General features: G+C 41.8%; 1 protein-coding gene across 2 annotated transcripts in view; it reads left to right on the forward strand.

Annotated features, from left to right (window-relative positions):
- Positions 1–22,242, forward strand: part of casz1 (castor zinc finger 1) — a 166,284-nt gene that overhangs the window by 80,573 nt on the left and 63,469 nt on the right. The window contains exon 1 of one of the 2 annotated variants that reach the window (XM_080496760.1): positions 9,654–9,994. The exons of the other annotated variant lie outside the window; for it this stretch is intronic. Within the exon in view, the coding sequence (XP_080352886.1) occupies positions 9,946–9,994 (49 nt within the window). The 5' untranslated portion in view covers positions 9,654–9,945. Of the gene's footprint in view, positions 1–9,653; positions 9,995–22,242 lie in introns of those variants that run through there. 2 annotated transcript variants of the gene reach the window in all.

Here is a 22,242-nt window from a genome sequence, read left to right on the forward strand (position 1 = left end):
CTCAGACTCGTTTCACCTTTCACCCCAAAAAAAAAAAAAAAACAGAGCTATGACATTGGAACTTAAGATTATTGCTACAATAAACTGAATTATCAATTTATTTTTTATTGTGTTTTGTTCAAACTGACCCACAATCTAATTTTATGATCATGATTAATTTTTAAACAAATGTCATATGTTGTGTGGGTCAATTCAAGTAACACAAATTCAAGGAACAGTAAAAGAAGATTGTTAAATTCAACTTAAAGTCAAATAAAAGCTGTGTTTTACTCCTCACCTCCAGATAGTTTTAAGTTGAGGGGTCAGCATAGACAAGCTTTAGTGTCAAGGTAAGCCTGTGAATTACCATGGCATGGACTTTAATCTCTTTACCCGCTTTACAATAGCCTGTTTTGGTTTGGGGGTGGAAGTATAAGTTCATCTTCCCAGTTTTTTTTTTTTTCTTCCTGAGAATTACTTAGAGCAAAGTCTGCTTATATTAGTTTATTATTGCGTGCTTTACCAGTCCAGAATGATATGAATAAAGATTTTGGCAGATACGGTGAGATACATTTAAACAGGTATTATTACTCTACACAAAGATATATTTTAGAACACTGCACCTCAGCAACATCAATAATATTGAGGCCCCAAGCCTAAAACCTACAGAAGACACTCCAAGGATAACAGTACAATAATAGCCTGTTAACAAGGTTGGAGGAAGCCTGTTGGCCTGTTGAGTTTAATCTGTTGCTGTATCTACTTTATTTAAACGCGATAGTAAAGGAATAAAAAGTAGTGTATGTTGCAAGACCAATGTAATACCTATCACTGTCTTATCAAGGCTTAATGTCAGAAGGCTTTAGAGGAAGTGTCAGCAGAATAACACTGATCAGCCTTGAGCTTGGGAATTAGAGACGGAAAATCTTTGTGCATAACGTGACAACAGGGAGAGTTTAGAGGGATACAACAGGACACCAACTTTCACTTGAATATTTTTTTTTTTTACATATTTGATACAGCTTATTATAGTATTATATCAATGTGCCATATCAGATAGTCACCTGCATTTAACCCACAGCAAGTAGTATGCAGTTTGTAAGTACACATTAGTGGCCAGCTGAGTTATCATTTATCTGCAGTGGAATGAAATGTTGCTGATCTTCCACAGCCGGTTGCAGAAGCCCATGTGTTTACTCCATAAACAACCTTGCTGCGATGTTGTTGACTTCGACAGACTGTAGCATGTTTCTGTGTAAACACTGGCATAAATGCATTAAGGTAATTGATTGTTGAAAAACAGACAAAAACTGTTATCGTGTTTCCCTGGCAACGGTGAGTATTATCTGGGTTGTGTTGATGAACTGAGGCAAAACACCCTGTAATTCATATCAACTCTATTATATTTTTCAACTCAAATAGGAAAAATCAATTGAAACAAGCTCTTATGCATGGATAGATGCTAGTTTTGATCAATACTGTTTTCACCGGGATGGTGCCTCTGAGTTTGATTGAGGCCAGGTTATATACAAAGCTAACCGTTGCTGCTCCAGACCAAAATAGAACTGTACACATTTGAAGGCAATGCAGACACTTATTTGGATGCACTTTTTTTTGGGGGGGGGTACTTATACTTGAGTTTTATTGATCAAAACAAAATCATGTGATTGACTGAATGTGCGGGTCAAGGTCGGTCAGCAACACAAAGCCAGATCCTGTCCATCTTTTGTATTCCATCACGCGCCACTGGTATTCCACCGGGAACCTCTGTGCCCTCCACATATGGAAACCAAGGGCCCTTAGTTCAATTATACAAGCCCATTGAGCTTCAGAATATTGACATATCTCTGTATTCTGAAAATGTCATGGATAATGATCAACCAGTTCACCAGAAAATGCTTTCATAGAAACCAAGATTTGGAGGCAAGATGGAAAATGTATTGAATTTGCAGACCAGCTATAAGGTCAGGGTACCTGCTCATAGGTTGGTTGATATGCGCAAGAGCTTTTGGGTTTTTTGTTTTCCTCTCAAGGCAAATCTGAGTCCACTCAAAAATAACAAACATCTAAACCAGAACGTTGTTATTGTTTGAAATAGTGGCGTAAATGCTGGATTTCTTGTACTTTGTGTTTTGTAAGCTCTCGCTTTACCTTTCAGTCTTGCTTTATTCAGCGCCGCTACAGATGAACTCTTAATTGATGTAATCTGGTTACTGCTTGCTATTTTCAACAGTTCTATTAGAAAACTCCCATCCTCCCCGACTTTGTCTCCCTCCCTTCACCTCCCACACTCTCTACCCCCCCATCTGCCCTGACCTACATGGTAGTCACATGGCCCCGGCTCCCTGGCTTGGCATTTTATGGAAAATCTGCAGGAGATAAAGCCACAGGGTTTAAAGTGTTATCCCTGCCTGTCCTTTGAGAAGGGCTAAACACTGAATGAGGTGTTATTGCATCAATGCTGTTGGACACACACAGGCACCAAAGAGGATACCCCACCCCCCCCCCCCCCCCCCTCTCGTGCTCTCGCTCTGTCTCTCTCTCTCTCTCTCTCTCTCTCTCTCTCTCTCTCTCTCTCTCTCCCTCTCTCTCTCTTTCTCCCCCTCTCGCTCCCTCTCTCTTTCCTCAGTTTGATTGGATTTAGTAGAGTGTCACCACAGTGACTTTGGAGGATTTCTCTTTCCCTGTCACTGTCTTCTGCATGCTTACTTGGGTTATTTACTTAACTTGTCGGGAAAATGGACTGTGCTCTGCAGCTTACCGCCCGAGCTGTGGAGAGACAAGTGCTTCATGGTAGTCAAGAAATGCCAGGCAGGCACCCCGACACTCACTTGCCTGCTCCGGCTTGCTTACTCCCTTGCTGGTGCTGAGGGCTTAGTTTTGCATTGTGACCGAGTCCCCTTCACACTGTTGTCTGCCTGTAAATTTTCTGCTGCCCTTGCTATTCAGCCAATTACAGCAAAAGAGCTTTAGTGATTTTTTTTTTTCTTCTCTCTCCACCCCCTTCTCTTCTTCATGGTGTATATTTATATATTTATTTTACAAGCGAATGACAAGCATTGCTGAAGGTTAAAAAAATGCTGAATTTCATAGTGCATATAATGTCAACTTTTCTTCATAGCAGGTCTGATCAATAGAAGTCAGCTTTATCTTGTGCACAATAAACACACACACTGCAGGTTATCATAGCTTCCTCGCCTGTTGCATTTAAAAAGAAAAAAAAATATTTATACTCTTCACAAATGTTTTAATTTAAGTTTAATCTGAGTTTTTTTTTTTAAATGAAATGTTTGTGTGCAGTATGCATTTATTATTAAACCCTGTTGAAATTACATTCCACATATATTAGTTAAGTACAACATTTGGTGTTTTTCCTGACAGCCACCAACGATACTCTGAGGAAAGAAAGAAGTTTGGTTTATCTGGAGTTTGCCGGTCAGATGGTTCATCCCTCCACACCTATTTTAGCTTTTATGCTGTCAGCGTCTTCCCTGTCCTCTTGACATTAATCTGCTCTGTCCCATACTGTCAACCTTAGTAATCATAGCTATATATTCAATAATTGGTTTAGAAGCACACACCCATAAGCCCATCCACACAATAATGAAATGCACAGCGTTTCAGTGCATACACCATATGTTCCTCTCTGGTAAGTTTTCTGTGTTGTTGGTCCCCTTTGGTGTGACGACAGTGCAAGATACGTTTGACTCGATGGCTGGCAAGGGCCACAGAATGACTATCAACACAATGTCAAATGTAATGGAGAGCCACAAAGCAGCGAAGGAATGCATGCAGAGTGCTCTGCCATGTTGCATTCTGGTGCGAAAATGACCAGAGCAAATGTCGTCCTAAAATACTGGATAAGATAAGACAGCCAGAACAGCTTCTCATCACGACACTGCGTTGGTTTGTTGTCGCAAGGCTGCAGTTTTATTTCACAGTACAAGCGCAGCCTCACAACCCCCCCAAAAAAAGGAACCTCACAGATATTTTATTGTTCTGCTGGTCATAAAAGCAAAGCCAGAAGTTACACAAGTGATAATTGTGCATAAAAGAAGTGACACCACAAAATTCACAACGTTCCACAACAAGAGAGCAGAAGAATAAAGGGCTCTTTCCACCAGTCTGCACAATCAGCCGCGCCTACAGTGGGAACGGAAAGTAAAACTGCTTAATGTGACAAAATAAAGACAGAAACACTCCAAGGGAAAGTTAGAATTAGGATCCTGAAAGATTTATGCCTCCATTTTATTTATAATTTGTTTTCTTTTCCTTATTGGAATTGAGTTGCAACTGAATATTTGATGAACACAGCCTAGAAGTAAGGATGTTATGTCAGCAAGGAAACAAAAAGTAAAGAGAAACAACCAAGAAATGTATTTTGCAAAGTTTGCGCTTTGGAATAAACTAACATGCCTTTGCTTTCACAAGTGGCTTGTTAATTGAATGTGGGTGCGGAGGGGGAGGGAGTTCGCTATCTGCAGGTTGTGTTGAGCCCTGGTGAGGCTAGCTGCGCCTTTCCGTATGCACTGCGCTGAGTGCTGGGTACTCTCCGTGCACAGAACACCATCTGCATTTTGCTGTTAACGCGCCTTCACATCCAAGGGAGGATTAGGAGAAAATCCCCAGGTTTTTTTCAACCAGTTGACAAATATCAGATTTGTCTCTAAAAAATTAGCTCCATCGATATCTCCCACCATATGACACACAAAAAAGATTATCTTTAATACCCAGCCAGCTTGGGTGTGGAAAAAGCAGATTAAAGTTTCAGTTCGGTCATATTTACGCAGTCACTTCAAGTGCAAGACTGCAGCCTGCATTACACAGTAGACAGACCTCTTCACAATGAGCCCCCCCGCCCCCCACCCTCAAGCTTTACCTTCCAGAAACAAGATGTCTGCCTTGAAACAATTAGACATCATACTTAAATAATTCATCATTTCCCAGTCACTCTTTCTCTTCTACGTGTCCTTTAAACAGACACAGGGAGCTGCCAAAGGGGCTAAAGTGAATAACAGCAGCAGGTGCCTTTTCAGATGGAGCTTTGTAGTCTGCAGAGGGTGCTGAGCTGTTATTTTAGTGGCCCACTGGTGAGGAGCAGGGGGTGGCTGGGAAATAGACCCGGTAGCTGACCTGAGACCCCAGAGCTGTCCTATTAGCAGCGTTCTCCCAGCTAAGTGTTGCCGGCAGTAATTCCTGGCTCCACTAGCTCCTCTCAGATGAATCGGAGCTCAAGTACAACAATACAAAAACGCAGCCGCATTCACCTGTGAAGTTAGAAAAGCCAGGGCGCCATTCGAATCTCAGCCGGAGAGTTTTAGAACCTCACTTCCTGGCAATCAACTGCTCTGACCCTGAGGGAGGTCATTTGTGTCTGCAGTGACAGATTGTGAGGATGGACATGCGTGATTATTACCTATCAGCATGCATCAGAGGGATTTGAACATACGAGTAAGATGCTCCTTAAGCCTCCACTAAGTCAGTGTGTTCTTCCTGACCATTTCATTATCAAATACATAATCGTCATCTGCCGAGGACAGAACCGAAGGCCTAAGGCCCTACCTGCTGTCCTGGACGTTGACTTCCTTGCTTCCACTCAAGACCACTGCCCCACCCAGAGGTTGCTTTATGAACACAGGAGCCCCATAAATGAAATTAAGGTGTCAATTAGTCAATTACAGCATAATAACTCTGAGGGCAGACATTTAGAGACAAAGAGAACCTCGGCTAAGTTCATTTCCTCCAGCCCAGGAGCCTAACGCTTGGCACACGTCACTCCCCACCCAGACTCGCTGAATAAGGGCCCCAGTGCTCTCCCTAATGTTATTTTCCCCTGGATATCTTTTTTGATCAACAATTTCCTTTCATGGGTTTGTTTTTCAGATGCAGGGGATGCACTTTTTCTCTCCCCAATTTGGCTAGGGAGAATTTTATAATTTAGTAATTAAAATCTTTGTTAGGGTTTAGAAATTGCAGCTAATTGAATTTAATGGGAAGATGAATTTCAATTTTATTTGATTAGCAGGACCCCTGGCATAGGTATTTATGGAAAAAACTCCACAAAAATATGCTGTGTGGGCTAAGATGGCATAATAGAATTACAGATAATCGGATTTCACTGTCATGAATTTCACTCTAATTTCACTATAATTTTCCATTAGATAGCTGGTTTACAAATATTTGCTCATCTGCGATGGGAAAGGCTATCTGTCTAAAATGATTACCGAGCGAGCCTTCAGAAATATGTCCCTTTTTTCTCCTCCCTTTTAAAACCAGATTGCGAGGGATCAAAATTAGGAAGATTGCATTATGGATGTCTGCATCCGGGAGAGCAATGGGGGAGATATGATGATTACGGCCGGGGGATGAAAGCAGTGTCAAGAAAAATGTATGACTGAAAAACATAGGCCTATTCTATCTACAAAATCTCTGCTCTCAGCACAGTGCCGCCAAGCAACACACTATATCATGATTCATGTAATATCAGCAGTGTACAACACATGCATGCATGTGCGCACACACGCACGCACACACACACACACACACACACACACACACACACACACACACACACACACACACACACACACACACACACACACACACACACACACACACACACACACACACACACACACACACACACACACACTAAGACTTGGCCGCATGTTGACGCACAAATATACCTTATACTTCATACAAACTCCACGTTAATTGCTTTCAAGTGTGTACCTATAATGAGATTTTGCCACGTGATTTTCATAGTGTATATATGTAGAGGCATATACATCCACACTGCAATTATGAAAATCAAATGAGATTCTTAAGAATCATTGTCATGAGTAATGCAAATGATGATCACCAGAAAGTGTTGTAGTGCCGTCGTCATTGTTCTGGCTATATTTGTGTGTAAGTTTAATATTCAGCTCCTTCTCTGCTTAAAAATAAATATATAATGCAATATAAACAGACGTGAGAGGGAATAATATTCCACATCGCAGACAACCTCGAATAACACCAGGATGAACTCTTGTTGAATCCCACTTTAAAAGCCCCTGCTTCAGAATTAAGCTTTTACACGTTCAATTTCCTGCCAATTTTACACAACATGACAGTGAATATAAAGAATGAGCTTGATCCGTCGTCCGCCGAGAAACACAAACTATTTTAATTTGTTGTGCTCCAAGTTGGATGCAGCAGAGACAGCGCCCACCACCCCCACCCGCACACTCCCCCAGTTAGGACGGACCTCCACCCCACGCCGGCTCACGCCCACTCCATCCCATTCGCCCGCTTGCTTTTTTTGCCCCGAACTGCCAGAGCCTGCGAGAGGGGTTCAAAAACACAATCTGACTTTCGGCAAAGGTCAGATTTCTCACTCGGCATGTCTCTGGGCTTTGGGCACAAAAGCCACTGAATTCACATCTTTCAACTGGGCCGTAGCTTTTGTCCTGGGGAATGGAGGGCTCGGAGTGGGCCCTGCACCAGACCAGCCCCTCCTGGAGTGCACTGTCAGGGGCAGCCAAACGTCTGGCCCGGCGGCCCTTTGACTGATGTACCCCTACTATGTCACGTGCACGGCGGCGTGCACGTACACTCGCATGCACGCACACTCCACCTTGCCCTCAACATTCTCCCGCATGCACCATACAATACCCCCGGACCACATCAAACGAAAAGCCCCACAGCTCCTTTTGAAAAGTAATGGTTTCGCCTCCAAAGATGGCAGCTCGCGGGCCAGAGGGCTTCAGTGCGGGGACCACAAACCCTCCCTCCTGCGGACACTCTTACATGAATGGAGCATACACTGATATTAAGTTCAGAGATATTGTGGAAGTTTTTGTCACCATGTTGCAATGTGAGGCAAGGGCGTCACAGAGTAATTTTAGATCCTGCTTCTACCCATAGTCATTTAAAAGTTTTAACACAAGCAGTGTCTGTTTTAAACATTAACATTGATATCAGTAGTCTTTTTTGTAGGTTTTATATTTAAGCCTCAATGTTCTGTGCATTTTGCTGAAAGTGTCATAAACATGTTTTCTGTGTTGCAAGTGGTATTCAACAGTTTTTGAGTAATTATCCGTGTGGGCGTCACACCTTGCCAGGCCTCACTAATCCACCCGAAAGAATATGTTTGTTTGTATTAGGTGACTGATGAAAAACGGCGCTGACATTTGACAAAAGATCATATCTAACACCTTTTGCAACAGAAGCAGAGTCTGGATGCCAAGTCAGGTCATGTACAACAAAAACAGTCAGATTTTTATCGTGGCTGACAAAGAAAAACAGCCAAAAAAAAACCCTGCAGTTGTGTTTACAGTACCGTGTTAGATAAAGGGCGGGTCCTTTTGACAGAGGCTCTTTTAAGGACATTTCCCTTTATGTGGCGAAAGGAGGAGGAGACAAAAGGATATTCTTCATTATTAACCTGGGTGAGTCATCCGAATTTCAGAATCAACCAAAACCTGTTTTATGGACATACTTTTGAGTCTTTTTGACAGCTCACAGGAACTGAAGCCAGAACTACACATCACTGTAGTACGTTTCACAGCCATAAAGTTGTTCATTTCCCCTTTTCTATAACCAGCGAATGAGACCTATTTTTTTCTTCAGCCTAAAACCGCTGTGGCAATCAAGCATACCCAGCTCCTCTTGAAAGTTAAGAGCTTGTTATTGTTGTTATTTTGTGTCACTTTCCATATTCTTGCTCAGTGCCATGTTTACAGTATATGGACAATATGTACAAATGGCCCAGAGGCACTTTGCATGCCACTGCGGAAGAAACTGCCAGGCAAATAAGGGGTTTGTCTTATAAAGTATTCATTGTCACCTGGTAACGGCCGTCGTTAATCATTTCACCTGAAATTACAATGAAAACTGATAGCTTATCAGAGGGAGGGAAGGAGTGCGCTTCGAGGGAGAGACGCAAAGAAAGTGTGTAGCGCGGGGCTGAAATGGAGAGGATCCCTGTTTTGTGAGAGGAGTGAAAGAGTTATCGCACGGAGATGAAATGCAAGGAGGGATGTTTTTCGTCGGGGTGTTTTTAAAAAACTTGTAACAATTCGCCGAGAAATATAAGAGGGCGAGCATATTCATCACGTGCACAAATTTGCTCGATATAATTGCCCTCTTTTAATTTGAACACATTAAACATTCAGTGAAGATTTAATGAGGGTGACTTGCTTACAAAACTGTCACAATACTCATTCGCCTACTGTAGTTTGTACTTTATATAAAACAATAATTAAATATCTTTTTGAAAAGCTTCTTTTACATGTAGTCACACTCCATTTGAATTAAACAATCAGTCTGAATGCCTCGAATCACTAAAAGTACAATATATTTTAATAAACGTGTAATCTTTCCCTCCAGAAAACCTCCTCTTTTTTTAAAGTGTTGTGCGCTCCTCATTTAAATAGAGGCAGTGGAGGCTCCACCCCAAGAGAGTTGAAAGGCTAGAAGACCACAAAGATGGAAAGGCCAGCCCACTGAGGGAGGGAGAAAAAAAACTGCTCCGGTTCCTCTGCCATAATTTCCTATCAGCCTATTCAGACAACATCACCAACAGCTTGGTCTCTCTGTGTGTGTGTGTGAGTGTGTGTGTGTGTGTGTATGCATGTGGCTGTGTGTGTATGGGAGCACAGCAGAGAGAGAGGCAGCGCATGAGAGGCAGAGAGCGACAGAGAGAGAGAGAGAGAGAGGAGGGAAGGGGGAGGCTCCATATTCTTTCACCTACCCCCCCATCAAACCACAGGAAGGAGGGGCCAGACCCTAAGCTGCCAATCAAATCCGCTCGTGGCAGCCGGCATTATCTCAGCAACAAACTATTGACAGATTACATGTCAAGGAGTTTAGTGCTTGATTGAAGGAAGCCTTTTTTTTTTTGTATCTAGATACTTTTCCGCTCTATTCCCCTCTCCACCAAGCAGCATTCGAATGACTTTCTAACAAGAGTTGAGTAATATTATGAAAGTTACATGTCTGAGAGGATTTAACTTCGACTTCCCTGAATATGGTGAGTACTCTTCTTCTTTTCTATCTTTGTCAGATCAGTTTTATTAGCTGACAGTTTAAGGTGTGCCTTTATCTCCGACTAAATATACAAGAGAAGGGAAGTTGTTCATGATTAAACTATGTGCCAGCACGTTGGTATACCCAAGTGTTGCGACACCCTTATTTATAGCTCTTTGACAGTGCCCAAAGGTGACTGCAATATCAAATATGATTGCCCATTTCTCCAGCGCGCGGCTCTTGCCGCTTCTCTCACAGGCAGCACACACGTGAAGAAAGTTCACCCAGCAAGTTTCATTTTCTCGCGTCAGAGCTTATTTATGTTGTAGGACTCAGTCGTGAGAGCAGCAGTCCCCGTCAGTCTGTCTTTTTTCTTTATTTCTGTATGTCTTCACCTGCTTCTCCCCTTCTTCCGTTCATTCAATGACATGTTTCTGAACAAGCCAGTGTTTTTGTTCTGTAGAAACCCAGGTATTGGTTTGACCCACAGAGGCACTGGCAGTGCCATTAGGGTAACCTGAATGGCCTAAGGGTTTGTTGCCAGGGGGACAAAGCAAACAAACAGTTGTGTTGCTTATGTTGTCACACATGTATAGGGAACAGGAGCAGTGCTTACACCTTTCCAGGTACTTCTAATTAGACTGTATACATCACACAGGCATTAGTTGCAATACTCTGTAAACAGGAGTGTTAGATTGAAAGCAATAGAGAGTGGCTGAAAATTAAAAACACAATATTAATTTGAATTATTTAATAGCATTGTTCTCTGTGATCACTGTGTTTGTGTAAATGCACCTGAGATACAGACAATTTAAAATGGGTTTGAACCTGTAGCTTCCAGATTATCAGCAGTTTTTGTGTGCACACTTTTAGAAACATAAACAGTTGTCATTGGATTACGTCTCTCCGTAAAAACCCTCACTTCACTTTACTCGTTATTTTATTTTTATTCAGTTTATTTATTTAAATCTTTGTGCTCAAAAATAAGTCATTTTATTTACGGTTACTGTTTAGATGTGTGTGCTGTATGTGCGAGTGATTGCATGCACTGAGTGGTTTCTCCCTTATATAATGTGTGTGTATATTTCATTGTTATTACAATACATAAATGTTACTACTCTAAACAATAGATAAACAAAACACATTTTTTTAGGGGATATTACAGCTCCTCTTTCTCTTCGATCAATCTCATCAGCCACATTTAAAAAATGCCTTAAAAATCTTACACTCAAAATATTTAGCAAGTTTTGATGATTTTGTGCAATATATTTTTAAAAGGATATCAGATTGTTTTAAATTGTAATTATAGAAATGATAGGCATGAACGTGTATATATTTGAACAAGATTAGAATTTTTACCTCTTTAAAAACCTCAAATATAAAATCTAGCATCTGTATTTAAAGCAGGCGCTGTTGCTCCAGGCTGTTATTTTCATGATGTTTATTTGTCATTTATGTACTCCCTGTTTTTTTTACATTTTATCTCCTTCTGTGTGTTTTCTGTTGCTCCCTCCTGAACTTAAGCCCTCTTGACACTATATAGGCTTTCGTGCTCTTCAACTCAGACTTGGCACTTTAAATGAGAAATATAAGCCAATCTAAGGATGTTGTTTCTCATTAAATATAACTCTTGACAGACTGTATTAGCAGACCACTGTGACCACAGGGTTTCACAAACACACGCGAGAGACAGACGTGAGGGCTCGCTTATTACGTCTGGTTATTCAAGGTGCCATGTATTATAGTTTAAAATAACAACAAACAAGTTTGACTGTTATCGTGACACACCCTAATTTCAAACTTTTCGTCAGCTCGGAAAATGTTTTTCTCCCCTCTTATGAGTCATAATGTTGATTGCCTTCTCCTTCACTGAGTTGTCTCATTAACCCTTCGTGGCCCTCTCCATCGTTTACGGCCTTCCACAAAAACCAGGATGAAATGAGGGAGAAAAACAAGCCCAGGTCCGAAGCCTTTCAATAACCTTTTATCACAATTTAGCAATAACCCGAATCAATTTGATGTCTTAAGCAATAAAATATGCTGTTGCACTCCTATTTCTGCTGCTCCTTGGATGACAGTAAATTTACATTTTTTAATTAAACTAGCCGGAATTTTTATTAGGGGGCCGGGCTATGCTAATGGAAATGTTGTGTACAGCAGATTAACAGAGTTTTGAAATAAATTTAACAGAGAGACATTTGGAGGGAAAAAATGCGAGTCATTGTCTTTAACCTCTTTCATGCCGATTTCTCCTGGGGGATCCTTGTATTCTAAGGAGCCTTGTCAGGGAAGAGTGCTTCACAGCAACGAGGTGATTAGTATCGCCTTGTCAACCGAGGAAAAACACTCACATTCTCAAGATTTATTTATTTAATACCTTGTTCAAATTATACCGGGATATATATATTTTTTTGCTCTCAGTGTCATTTATTTAAATTTGAAGACACAACATTTTGCTGAAATGAGTTACAGAAATGGCTTCATTCATGTTTTTTTGATTTGCAAAATGACAAAAAATAAAAGTTATTTGAACAATTAAAAGAAAAAAAAAATCACTATCACCACCATTTAATTCTGTCTTTTAAATCGACCTTGCTATTTTCTCTTTAAATATTCAAATCCAGTTTTCCTATTTCATAAAGTGTCAAATCCAGCAGTTAACGGCAGCGTATATGTTTGTGTAGTTTTATGGTCCGATCTCAGGATTTGATTGATGTTGCGCGAGGCTGTGTGCGTTATGCCTGGTTTAGGCAGAGTGGCAGGGATAGAGAAGGGGGAAACACAGACAGCAGACAAGGACAGGGAGGTGTGTGTGTGTGTGTGTGTGTGTGTGTGTGTGTGTGTGTGTGTGTGTGTGTGTGTGTGTGTATACACGAGGGGGGGTAGAGGGACAGCTGAGTCCTGATTGAGCATGTGCCCAGTCATCAGACACAAACCACCCAACACCATAATTACCTTAACCCCCATCTTTTAATACCCAAATCGCACCAACTGGCCTTTTTTTCCTTTTTTTTTTTTTTTTCTTTTTCAACCGGCAGGAAGAGGAAACATCAGAGATCAAATGATCAAATAAACTCCAGATGCACGTGGGCTGCCATGCATCTTGCCGTAGTAGCCAAAGTGTTCACGGCTACTTGATATGGGCCAGGAGCAAGGCAAGTGGCATCACCACCCCCTTTCTTCACTCCTGTGCACTCATGCAATGGCCAGCACCTAATTAAAACCTCAAAGCTCCCCGTCACCAATCTGGAGTAATGGCCTAATTAATACTTGGTGAAGAAATATTCCGGAATGATAAACAGGTTGCACCTTGTGTCTTCATTGCCTTAAAAAAAAAAAAAAAAAAGGTAAAATAAAATAAAAGTACGTTTTTATTTTCACAGATTTTGTACAAAAAAAGAGAAGTGGAAATGATACTGACATTTATTCTTAAGAAGTACGGTAATTATTTGTAAATTAGACAATAGATTAAAAAAAGACAAAAAAAATTTTTGGTAAAAAAACCTTTTTTTTGACACAAGTGACAGAATAATTCTCCTTTTAATTTTGCAGCTGAATGTGCCGTGTCATGTCTTCACGAGAGAAGCTTCCAGTAACTTTTTCTTCTCCCTCCCTCTCTCTCGACTTCCTAATCTTGCATATAAAATTATGATTTCATGCAAAGTAAGGGACTAGAATAATCTGTAGTTGTTGATATGCTATATAAGAGGGGGGAAAAGGGGAAAATGATGAGGTAATTAGTAGAGTGGAAGACTTTGGCGCGTTTGTCTGAAAGCGCGGTCTCCACTGGCCATGAATGAATTTGCATGCTTCGCTTATCGAAGCGCACTTATTAGGCCAGCTGAAAGAGAGATTAAGCCGGCACAAAATGTGGTGACTAATCCTTTTAAATGTGGCAGGGGGTCTTTAAGGTGCGAACGAGTCCGTGTGTAGGTTAGTGGTCGCGGGATGTGACAGACCGCAACTTTTGGACCCAACGTGTGTGAAAAGGCAGCAGCAGATGCAGAGTGTTAACTGTCCAATAACAAGGACAGTGATTGACATGGGTAATAAATTACGAATTTATCTTCTGACCCTCTTATCTGTGGAATAAATGCAGCAGGTGGGGTCAGACAGGTATGAGATAAAGACGGAAACACTTTGTGTGGTCCAGTATCTGTGGCTTCCCCCCCCCCCCTTGTTTTCCTTGAAACAATAATTGCCGGAAAGTTTGGTTGGTCATGCGTGCTCTGCAACAACTCAAATGAAAGGCGAGAGAAGAGTCGGTGTCGAAAGCAAATCTGTCTTTTCACTTCACCGCTGTTTTTAAGGGTCGAGCTCTCAGTTTCAGTTCTCTGTCACCTTTTCTTTGACAGGAATTCAAGGCCCGCAGTAAAGCACCTGGCCTTATTTTTTGATAGGGTGAGTTTAAAGAAGGAAAAAAAAAAAAAAAAAAGAGAAACAAACATGGAACCTCTCTCTTTTTTTTTTTTTTTGCTGTCACCTTCACCGTGAGCGACAAAATGTTTGCTCTGCCGCGTAACAGAGCCAATACCCCTGTCCTCAGCCGTAATTGACTGCAAACAGAAACACAGTGACGTTTAAACACTGCCCCGCTCTGTCTTTCGTGTCACCCACCCATCTTCCACGCAGCCCCCCAACCCCCTTACTCCCGCTCCAACCCGGCACCCCTCAACTTTCAGCCCTCCTTCTGCCGCCAGTTTTTTCTTTCTTTCCCCTTTTTTTTTTTTTTCATGTGACATTCTATTCACTTGGGTCAGTAGCAGGCAGCACCGGCAATAATTACTGTCTGTACATGATAAATCTGAAGCCCAGCTGTTCGTTTCTGTCACAACAGAGACGGGGAAACATCGAGAAGAAGGGAAGAGAAGAGCCTAGGAGCATGCAGTTTGTCGGATTTCTTCCTCCCTCCCCACCTTTTTTTTTTTTTTTTTTTTTCACTTGGTAACTTGATAGGATTACATGGTTCTGGAGCCCACACCTGTTAAGAGGCTGTTAGCAGAACAGTTGGCAGTCCCGTAGCCACAGCTTAGCCTTTTTGCTGTCCATTCTGTATCCCTCTTTTGGGGATTTCACTCCGCGTGTATGAGAGTTTGTTCCTCCGGGCTCATGCCCCGACGAGGAGTGAACACGAGGTGGAGGGCGGGAGGAAGGAGAAGAGGGTGCTCTGGTTGTGACACGCGAGCGGTGTGTGTTTGATGTTAAAGTGCGTATCCTTCATTTGTGTGTGTGTGTGTGCGTGTGTATGTGTGTGTGTGCGCGCCCATATGTGTGTGTGGGGCTGGGCCGGCTGACATCTCTTTTTCCCTCCCTCGCCTGAGAGATGCAGTCTGCCAGCAATTGTGCGTCCTCCTCCAACCTCAGTCGGACGGATGTGCCAGTAACTTGACAGCAAACAAAGAAAGAATTTTATTTAGTTTGTTTTTCGCGAGGGTGGGGGACAGGTGTTGGCAAAGTCATAAAATGCCCAGATACAGGTTAAACCAGACTATTTAAATGATTAAGGGCTTGGTTGGGAAGTTTTGTGCATATTTTAGGAGTGCCTAAACCCTGCTGTCAATTAGGAATACTTTCGGAAGGAGTGGAGAAATGAGTAATGTGCAAAAATTGTTGCTTGTTATCTCTTGTTCGGTTTTTATTGGGGTTAAAAGCGGTTCCGATTCGTGTTATAAAAGCAGGGCGCACGGGAGAATCAGTGACAGTTGTCACACTGAGAAAATCTTGTTACAGTAGGTTGTTTTGTGGCTTGGTGCAACGTGTCTCACTGCCTTATTTGGCACTCAGCAGCAACCCCAGCTCCTCAGCTTCGTCACTTTCTATGGGCCCTCAGCACCTGTTCCCCCTATTGTGCTGGAATTTTCTATATTTGGCAAGAAGTGTTACTCTCAATTTGTGTGTAGGTCTATGGTTGCAGTGGTTCGAGACACTGAACTGCATAATCGCTGAGGTTTTCTTTCCTATTGTTTTTCTGATACTCGGCTTTTCAGATGCCACGCGCAGAAAACATGATTCAACTGGGGAGGACTATGAAACATTTCTCAACAGAGCTTCTAAATGTCATGTTGTCCCTCGCATGTTATTGACACGTCGCATTGCCAGAAGTGTAAATTATCTTCCCCTCTGAAGCACAGGAGAAATAAAAAAAGAGCAAAGTTAATAGATATCTCGGGCTAACTTTTAATTGTTCTGATATGTAATCGCTAAATGACAATAAAAAAAAGGAGCTCTGCTCTGTGCCCAAAGTGTCATGTCCATAACGGCACCACCTGATCTTCAGAGTAAAATAACCGCTAAGGCTTATTGTTTGGACAATATTGGAGCCCCCACCCCAACACATCACCCCCACCCTCCCGCTCCCCCCGCTGCTTCTCTCCCCTCTCCCTTGATTCATTTCACCCACTGTCCTCGGCTGCTGGAAAATGGCGTTAATTTTTTTATTACCTGTTTGACTCTCCAGCCTTATTACTGTAGCCCCTTAATGTTCTCTGTAACCGTGGAAACCAGATGAATAAATGTCCGCCAAAGAAAATGAGATGATTAAACAGGTCACCCTTGCAAAACAAATTCGCTTGGTCGAGCGCAATTTGTGTACCAAGCGGCTGTCTTAACAGTTTGCTAACAAGGGGATTGTTTGCCAGACTAACTGACAGAGAAGGGAGGGGGAAAATGAAGATATCTTGGGAAAAGGGATATGATTGAAGAGATAATATTTTAGATCACTCTGCTGTTTGTCTCATCTCTTTATTTTTCATAATAATGTGATGTTTGCATGGGAATCAAAGTGAAACCTTACTTCATTATGTATTCCTTGAATATTAGACAGACTGAAATGATACCACAAGAAACCCTCTTTTTCCTGGTGTGCTGTGTATTTACCCAGCGTTTACAAGTAAGTTTAAAGCAGTCACCCATATTATTGTCAGAGGCATTTGGTCTGTGATCATCAGCAAGTGCAGCAGCAAATAGAATTTCCCTCATTTATGTGGCAACCAATCATTACTGCTAATTGTCCTTGAGGCCATCTGTATAGAATGGCTCGTCCTCTATTGGTGTTGGAATGGTACCGGTCATGGATTTACTAGTCCAATAATGATACTTAACTCCTCCATAGTCAGCGCAACTGCAGTCACAACTGCAGTAATAAATATGAAGGAGGTTTCCTTTTCGAATTAAGCCGTATCCCGAGCAGCATCCTTGTTTCAAAGTGTCACAAAGTTTCTTTCCCATGATGCCCCCGCCCTAGACCTCCAGGTCCAAGTGTAATGTGCTCATATGACTAGTTTTAAGCAAAGCTCTCCGGCAGCTGTACGAAGTGTCTGGTGTTTTCATCTGAGAAAATAAGAGAGTAGGTCGGGCAGATTTAGCCTTGTAAGGGTAGGGCAAACATGCAGTCTTGGATGAGAATCAGGCCTGTGTTGCCATTCTGACCACAAATCATAAATGTCGGGGACACGGCGGTGGTGTTGTTTATGGAAAGATGCCACACTGCGCCACTCAAGGGTGTTGCCTGTTTGCATTGATGCACCACCACCACTTATTCCCTCTTGCTTTAAAACAACTTCTGCATCCCACTCAGCCCAGGCACTCCGTCCCGGTTACCAGAGCAGATCCGAAATGTTCACCGCAGCCTCAGCCTCAACTTTAAACGAAGCCGGTGTTGTTGCTCAAAGCCAGGCCGTGGCTTCTTCAAGTTGTTTGTGGGACAGAAGATGGCGAGCTGGAGTTTTTTTTTTTTTTCTTTCACTGGTAGAGGGGGGTATTTCATCCCAATACAGGGACACTATAGCTCAAAACTGAAAAGCACTTATGCATTATTGATGTTTTAATTTGTGCAAATGCCCAAGTCTTTGTTAAGTGATTATAGTGCTAGGGAGATAACAGGGGAGGTACTTCTCTATGAAACAAGAGCTCGCTTGCTGGCCGCACTGGGAAGCCATTGGACTAAATCTAACAAGTCCATACCCTGACTTTGAAGAGAGAGAGAGAGAGAGGGAGAGAGAGAGAGAGAGAGAGAGAGAGAGGGGCAGGGGTTGGTTGGAGTTTTGAGGATGGGGGTGTCAGGGTGAGCATTACAGGGGAGGCAGTAACAAGACTTTACTCAAAAATATCAACCTGTTCAGTGATTAAAAAAAAAAAAAAAAAAATAGAAGAAGAAATCAGCCGTTGATCTTTTGTCCTTATTTCAGCTACACCTCTCCTGTTTATGATGTCAGGTTTATAGGTCTTTTACATCCCTTATCAAAAATTATTTGATGTAAATACAATAGAACTGACCTGAAAAGCCCCGTGTGTAAATACTCCTCGTGGCGCACTAGAAACTGACCTTGGGCAAAGAATGCAAAGTTATAAGGCTTGCAAAACAAGCCAATAAAATAATAGCCGCTGAAAGGAGGGAGTTTGGGTAAATATAAAAGAGAGCAGAGGAGAAGCAGTTTTCTTTTTGCTGCAATGATTAACTCAGAACAAAGGTTATCAAGGATGACATTTTTTTTAAACTCTGTAATTTATGTAATCACCGAGTACAGTTATCCTGCCAGATAAATAGTCATAGTTGGAAAGGTTGAAACCTTTATTGTCGAGGCAAATGAGCGCATGAGGTGTTTCCAAAAAAAGATTTTCTTCCACATTTGCACGTTTCCAATCTCCCTAAACATCTTAGATCATTGTCACCAGTGCCTAGAAACCTGCGTGTCCTCCGTTTCCTCTATTGAGGCGTTTGGTGTCTGTGATGCTTGTCCAAACTCACCCTCAGCCTGGAAGCTCAAACACCTGCAGCTGTTCACACAGTCTGCCTTCCTCCAGCACCTAATGCATGTATAACCTGTAAATTATGCTGTATTCATTTAGCTCAGACTGCATTAAAATGGGCTCTATGAATGTCAACTCATGAGATAAGTGTCTTACTTTTGGCTTTGGTTTCAATATTAGTCATTCTCTTTTGTTCACTGGCTTTATTTTTGCTTTATTCTTTTGGAAAATCTGCTTGAGTGTGTGGAACCAGGCTTTGGCTTCTGCTTTGAGGTCCCTGGTGGAGGTAAAACATGAGAGCATGCGTGTGCACATCAGCATGCGCACACACACACACACACACACACACACACACACACACACACACACACACACACACACACACACACACACACACACACACACACACACACACACACACACACACACACACACACACACACACACACACTAGGCTCACAGGCTTCCCCAAGCATTTACTGCTTTATTAAGCTGTCTCATGAACCCAAAAGCAGAACATGAGAATACAGGAAAAAAAAAAGAAAAGCCCATATTACTTAGATGATTTGATGTCATTTGTGGACTACAAAACGCCCGGCTTTATTGTGTGCACAGGGAGAAAGAGTGGGAGCAGGGAAAAAAAGAAGTTGGCTTAGAAATTCAGAATTTCAATTAGCGTACGTAATCTGAACCTGCCGGCTTTGATAGAGGCTTTTTTTTTTTTGCCTAAGAATACAGCAGCACTTGTAAAACATTAATTAAGCAGACTTGTTTTTTTAAAGGATGGAGTAAAGTGTGCTTTATGCAGTCCTTTTTCACTGAACAAAAGGCAGTTACCTCACACAGAGGACCGCTTCACCCAAATCATTTGGAAAAAAAGAGCAATTTGAATTGGAGGAAAATACAAAAGACAAAAAAGACAAGCCATTGAGAGTAATGTTCTGAAAGAGATGATATCATATGAGAGCGCAGCCTTTTGCTGAAGAATAGAAATGTATCCCTGCCTCTGTGAAACCTAAGCTTGGCACAGGAAAACGAGCCCCTATTTTAATGACTTTCTACCTGACAGATGACTTTAGACCGCCTTTTGGATCACATTGCTCTGACTTTGTCTCTTACATCATCGAATCATTGATTATTAATCGTTTATATGAATTGTTAATTCATGGTAATATGAATCCGGCTAAATGCATGCAAATGACACCAAAAAAAAATGTGAAGATTAAAAAGACTAGAACTTGTATTTTTGTCTGTGTTGTAAAAGTTTGCAGCGAATCCATTGTATATGCTGTATGGGCGCCTGAACTCGCTTGAAATTTCTATTCGTCTCTGGTTAGTGTGGCTACATGATCCTGTGAGCTGACATGAACGCTTCAAACAACACTGATTAGCATTAAAGGGGATTACAGTTCATTCACAGGCTTTGGTTTTATTTTCCGCGACTGTATCTAGATAAATTAAAAAAAAAACAACAACGCTTTAGTACCAATAGATCATTTACGAAGTTCAAAGGCACATAATGACTCAGATATAAAATGGATGTTAAAGGTGATTTTATTTTTCACCTGTTATAAAACATAAGAAGGTTTATGACCTTCGCTCCAGGAAATTGTAATAGAAAAAGAAGAGAAAAAGATAAAGTCCCTGTCCCTCATTTGCACACGGTGCTGTATGTGCATTTTCCACAGACTATTGTAAATCCTCCTGCTGTGGGTGATGAGTACACATACAGATGATACATTAAAACTGCCATAACTCGCACACCCAGCAAAGCTAAAAATCAATTGGAATGGATAGTTAAGCTGGCCCCTAAAAATCAATGAGCAATTCATGTCCTTGATCACAAAGTGTCATTCCTCTCAATGTTAGAGGCTGATGAGGGCTGAATGTACGCACACACTCAAACACACACAAACCGTCTTCGTACTGATACAGTAAGTTTAGTATAAAATTATGTACACAGTTCAAGGACACGTATATGTTTATGTACTTGGATTTCAAACGACTCCTCTTCATTACTTTTAAGCAGTTGTCAGATGTGTCAATTAGAGCACAGAGTCGTCCCTCTTATTCACCTCAGTCGTGGATATTTTATTTTTTTAAAACGTAAAACAGGTTTGCTGTATTTTATCAGTGGCAGCTGGCAAATACAACTCGTCAGAAATAGCAAGGTGTTGAATTACAAAGCACATGTTGTTTTTCACTGTGCAAAATGTTGCAATGCAACGACATTGTACACCAAGCCTGGAAAATAGAGACGACCTCACAGCCATTACGCGCACACACATGCACGCACGCAGCACTTTGGTGGAGGAAGAGCAGAAACGCGATGAGGTTTGTCTAATGAAGAGAATAAAAATTCTGCTTCAAAATAGCAATTTTGCCCTTATTAATGCCATTAGTGTAACAGTCATAATGGATCAAATCAACGGATGACCGAAGCAACTCCCCTGTCTCCGTGCTATGACGGGATCATGTCGGGAACAATTTAGTCGTTTTGTGTTGATGAGTGAAGTTTCGAGTGTCATAGTGTCCTGCAAACCACCCCTAAATTATTGTCTCTTTATCTGTTTCATTTTCTTCTACTCAGACCGTTTGTTTTTCCTTCTTCCCTCAGATCGTTGCACACATTCAATTAGCTTCTTTTTTTGTGTGTGTGTGCTTTTAAGCAACTTGTTGGTAAAACCACCTCTGATTTGGACCAGCTGTCTATAGAAAATACCCTTTTGATGGGAGCTCCTGTATTTTTTTTTTTTTTACCCTGATTTAGATTATGGCCCTGTCACAGTCATTTTCCCTCTCGGGCTCTTTGCTGCTTTGAGGTCATTCTTGTCACTCACACTTTGTATTCTCTCGTCACCAATTATAGCCACACTGACCAATTCAGAGCAACAAATTCAGAGCTACGACAGAAATTACGCCTGTGCTGCTCTGTATCTTCACTGAGAAATCTCTCCTCTTTTCCACAAACAATGTTCTCCTTATTTGTGCAGAGAGCCTGCGGGATATTAGTTATGAGTTAACAGTTGCTTGACCTTAACAGGTGGTCCTCTTTTACGATCTTTTACTCTGGTAACATTGAAAGCATCATTCAGCTCACTAGCTAAATAGCTGAGATTTGGGAAGAGGGCCTTCGAAACAGTTGTCGCCTGTCAGGAGAGGCAGAGAGTCAGAAGAACCGGTGGAGCAGTTGCTCGTCCCCCTCGTCGAGGTGAGAAATTTTCCGGCAGCTGTCACTCGACCTCTTTACCTCGCGTTCTTTTGGAGGGGTATTTTTTTCCCCTCGTTTCCAATAAAGCAGAAATGAATGTTTGTGGCAACTGCAGGGGGAGGGAAAAACTCCAGTGCAGTGTCCTGTCACTCAAAATCTCGCTGGTGTGTGTCCGCCTCTACACGTTTCATCAGCCGCCAATCACGGGACGCACGTGAGACGACCCGTTCGTCTGTACGGTTCGGCTCATTCAAAGACTCTTTGTGAGTGCTGGCTATGATAAACCCTTTCTG

Source organism: Blennius ocellaris, assembly GCF_963422515.1.
Source record: "Blennius ocellaris genome assembly, chromosome: 5".
Classification (NCBI taxonomy): Eukaryota; Metazoa; Chordata; class Actinopteri; order Blenniiformes; family Blenniidae; genus Blennius; species Blennius ocellaris.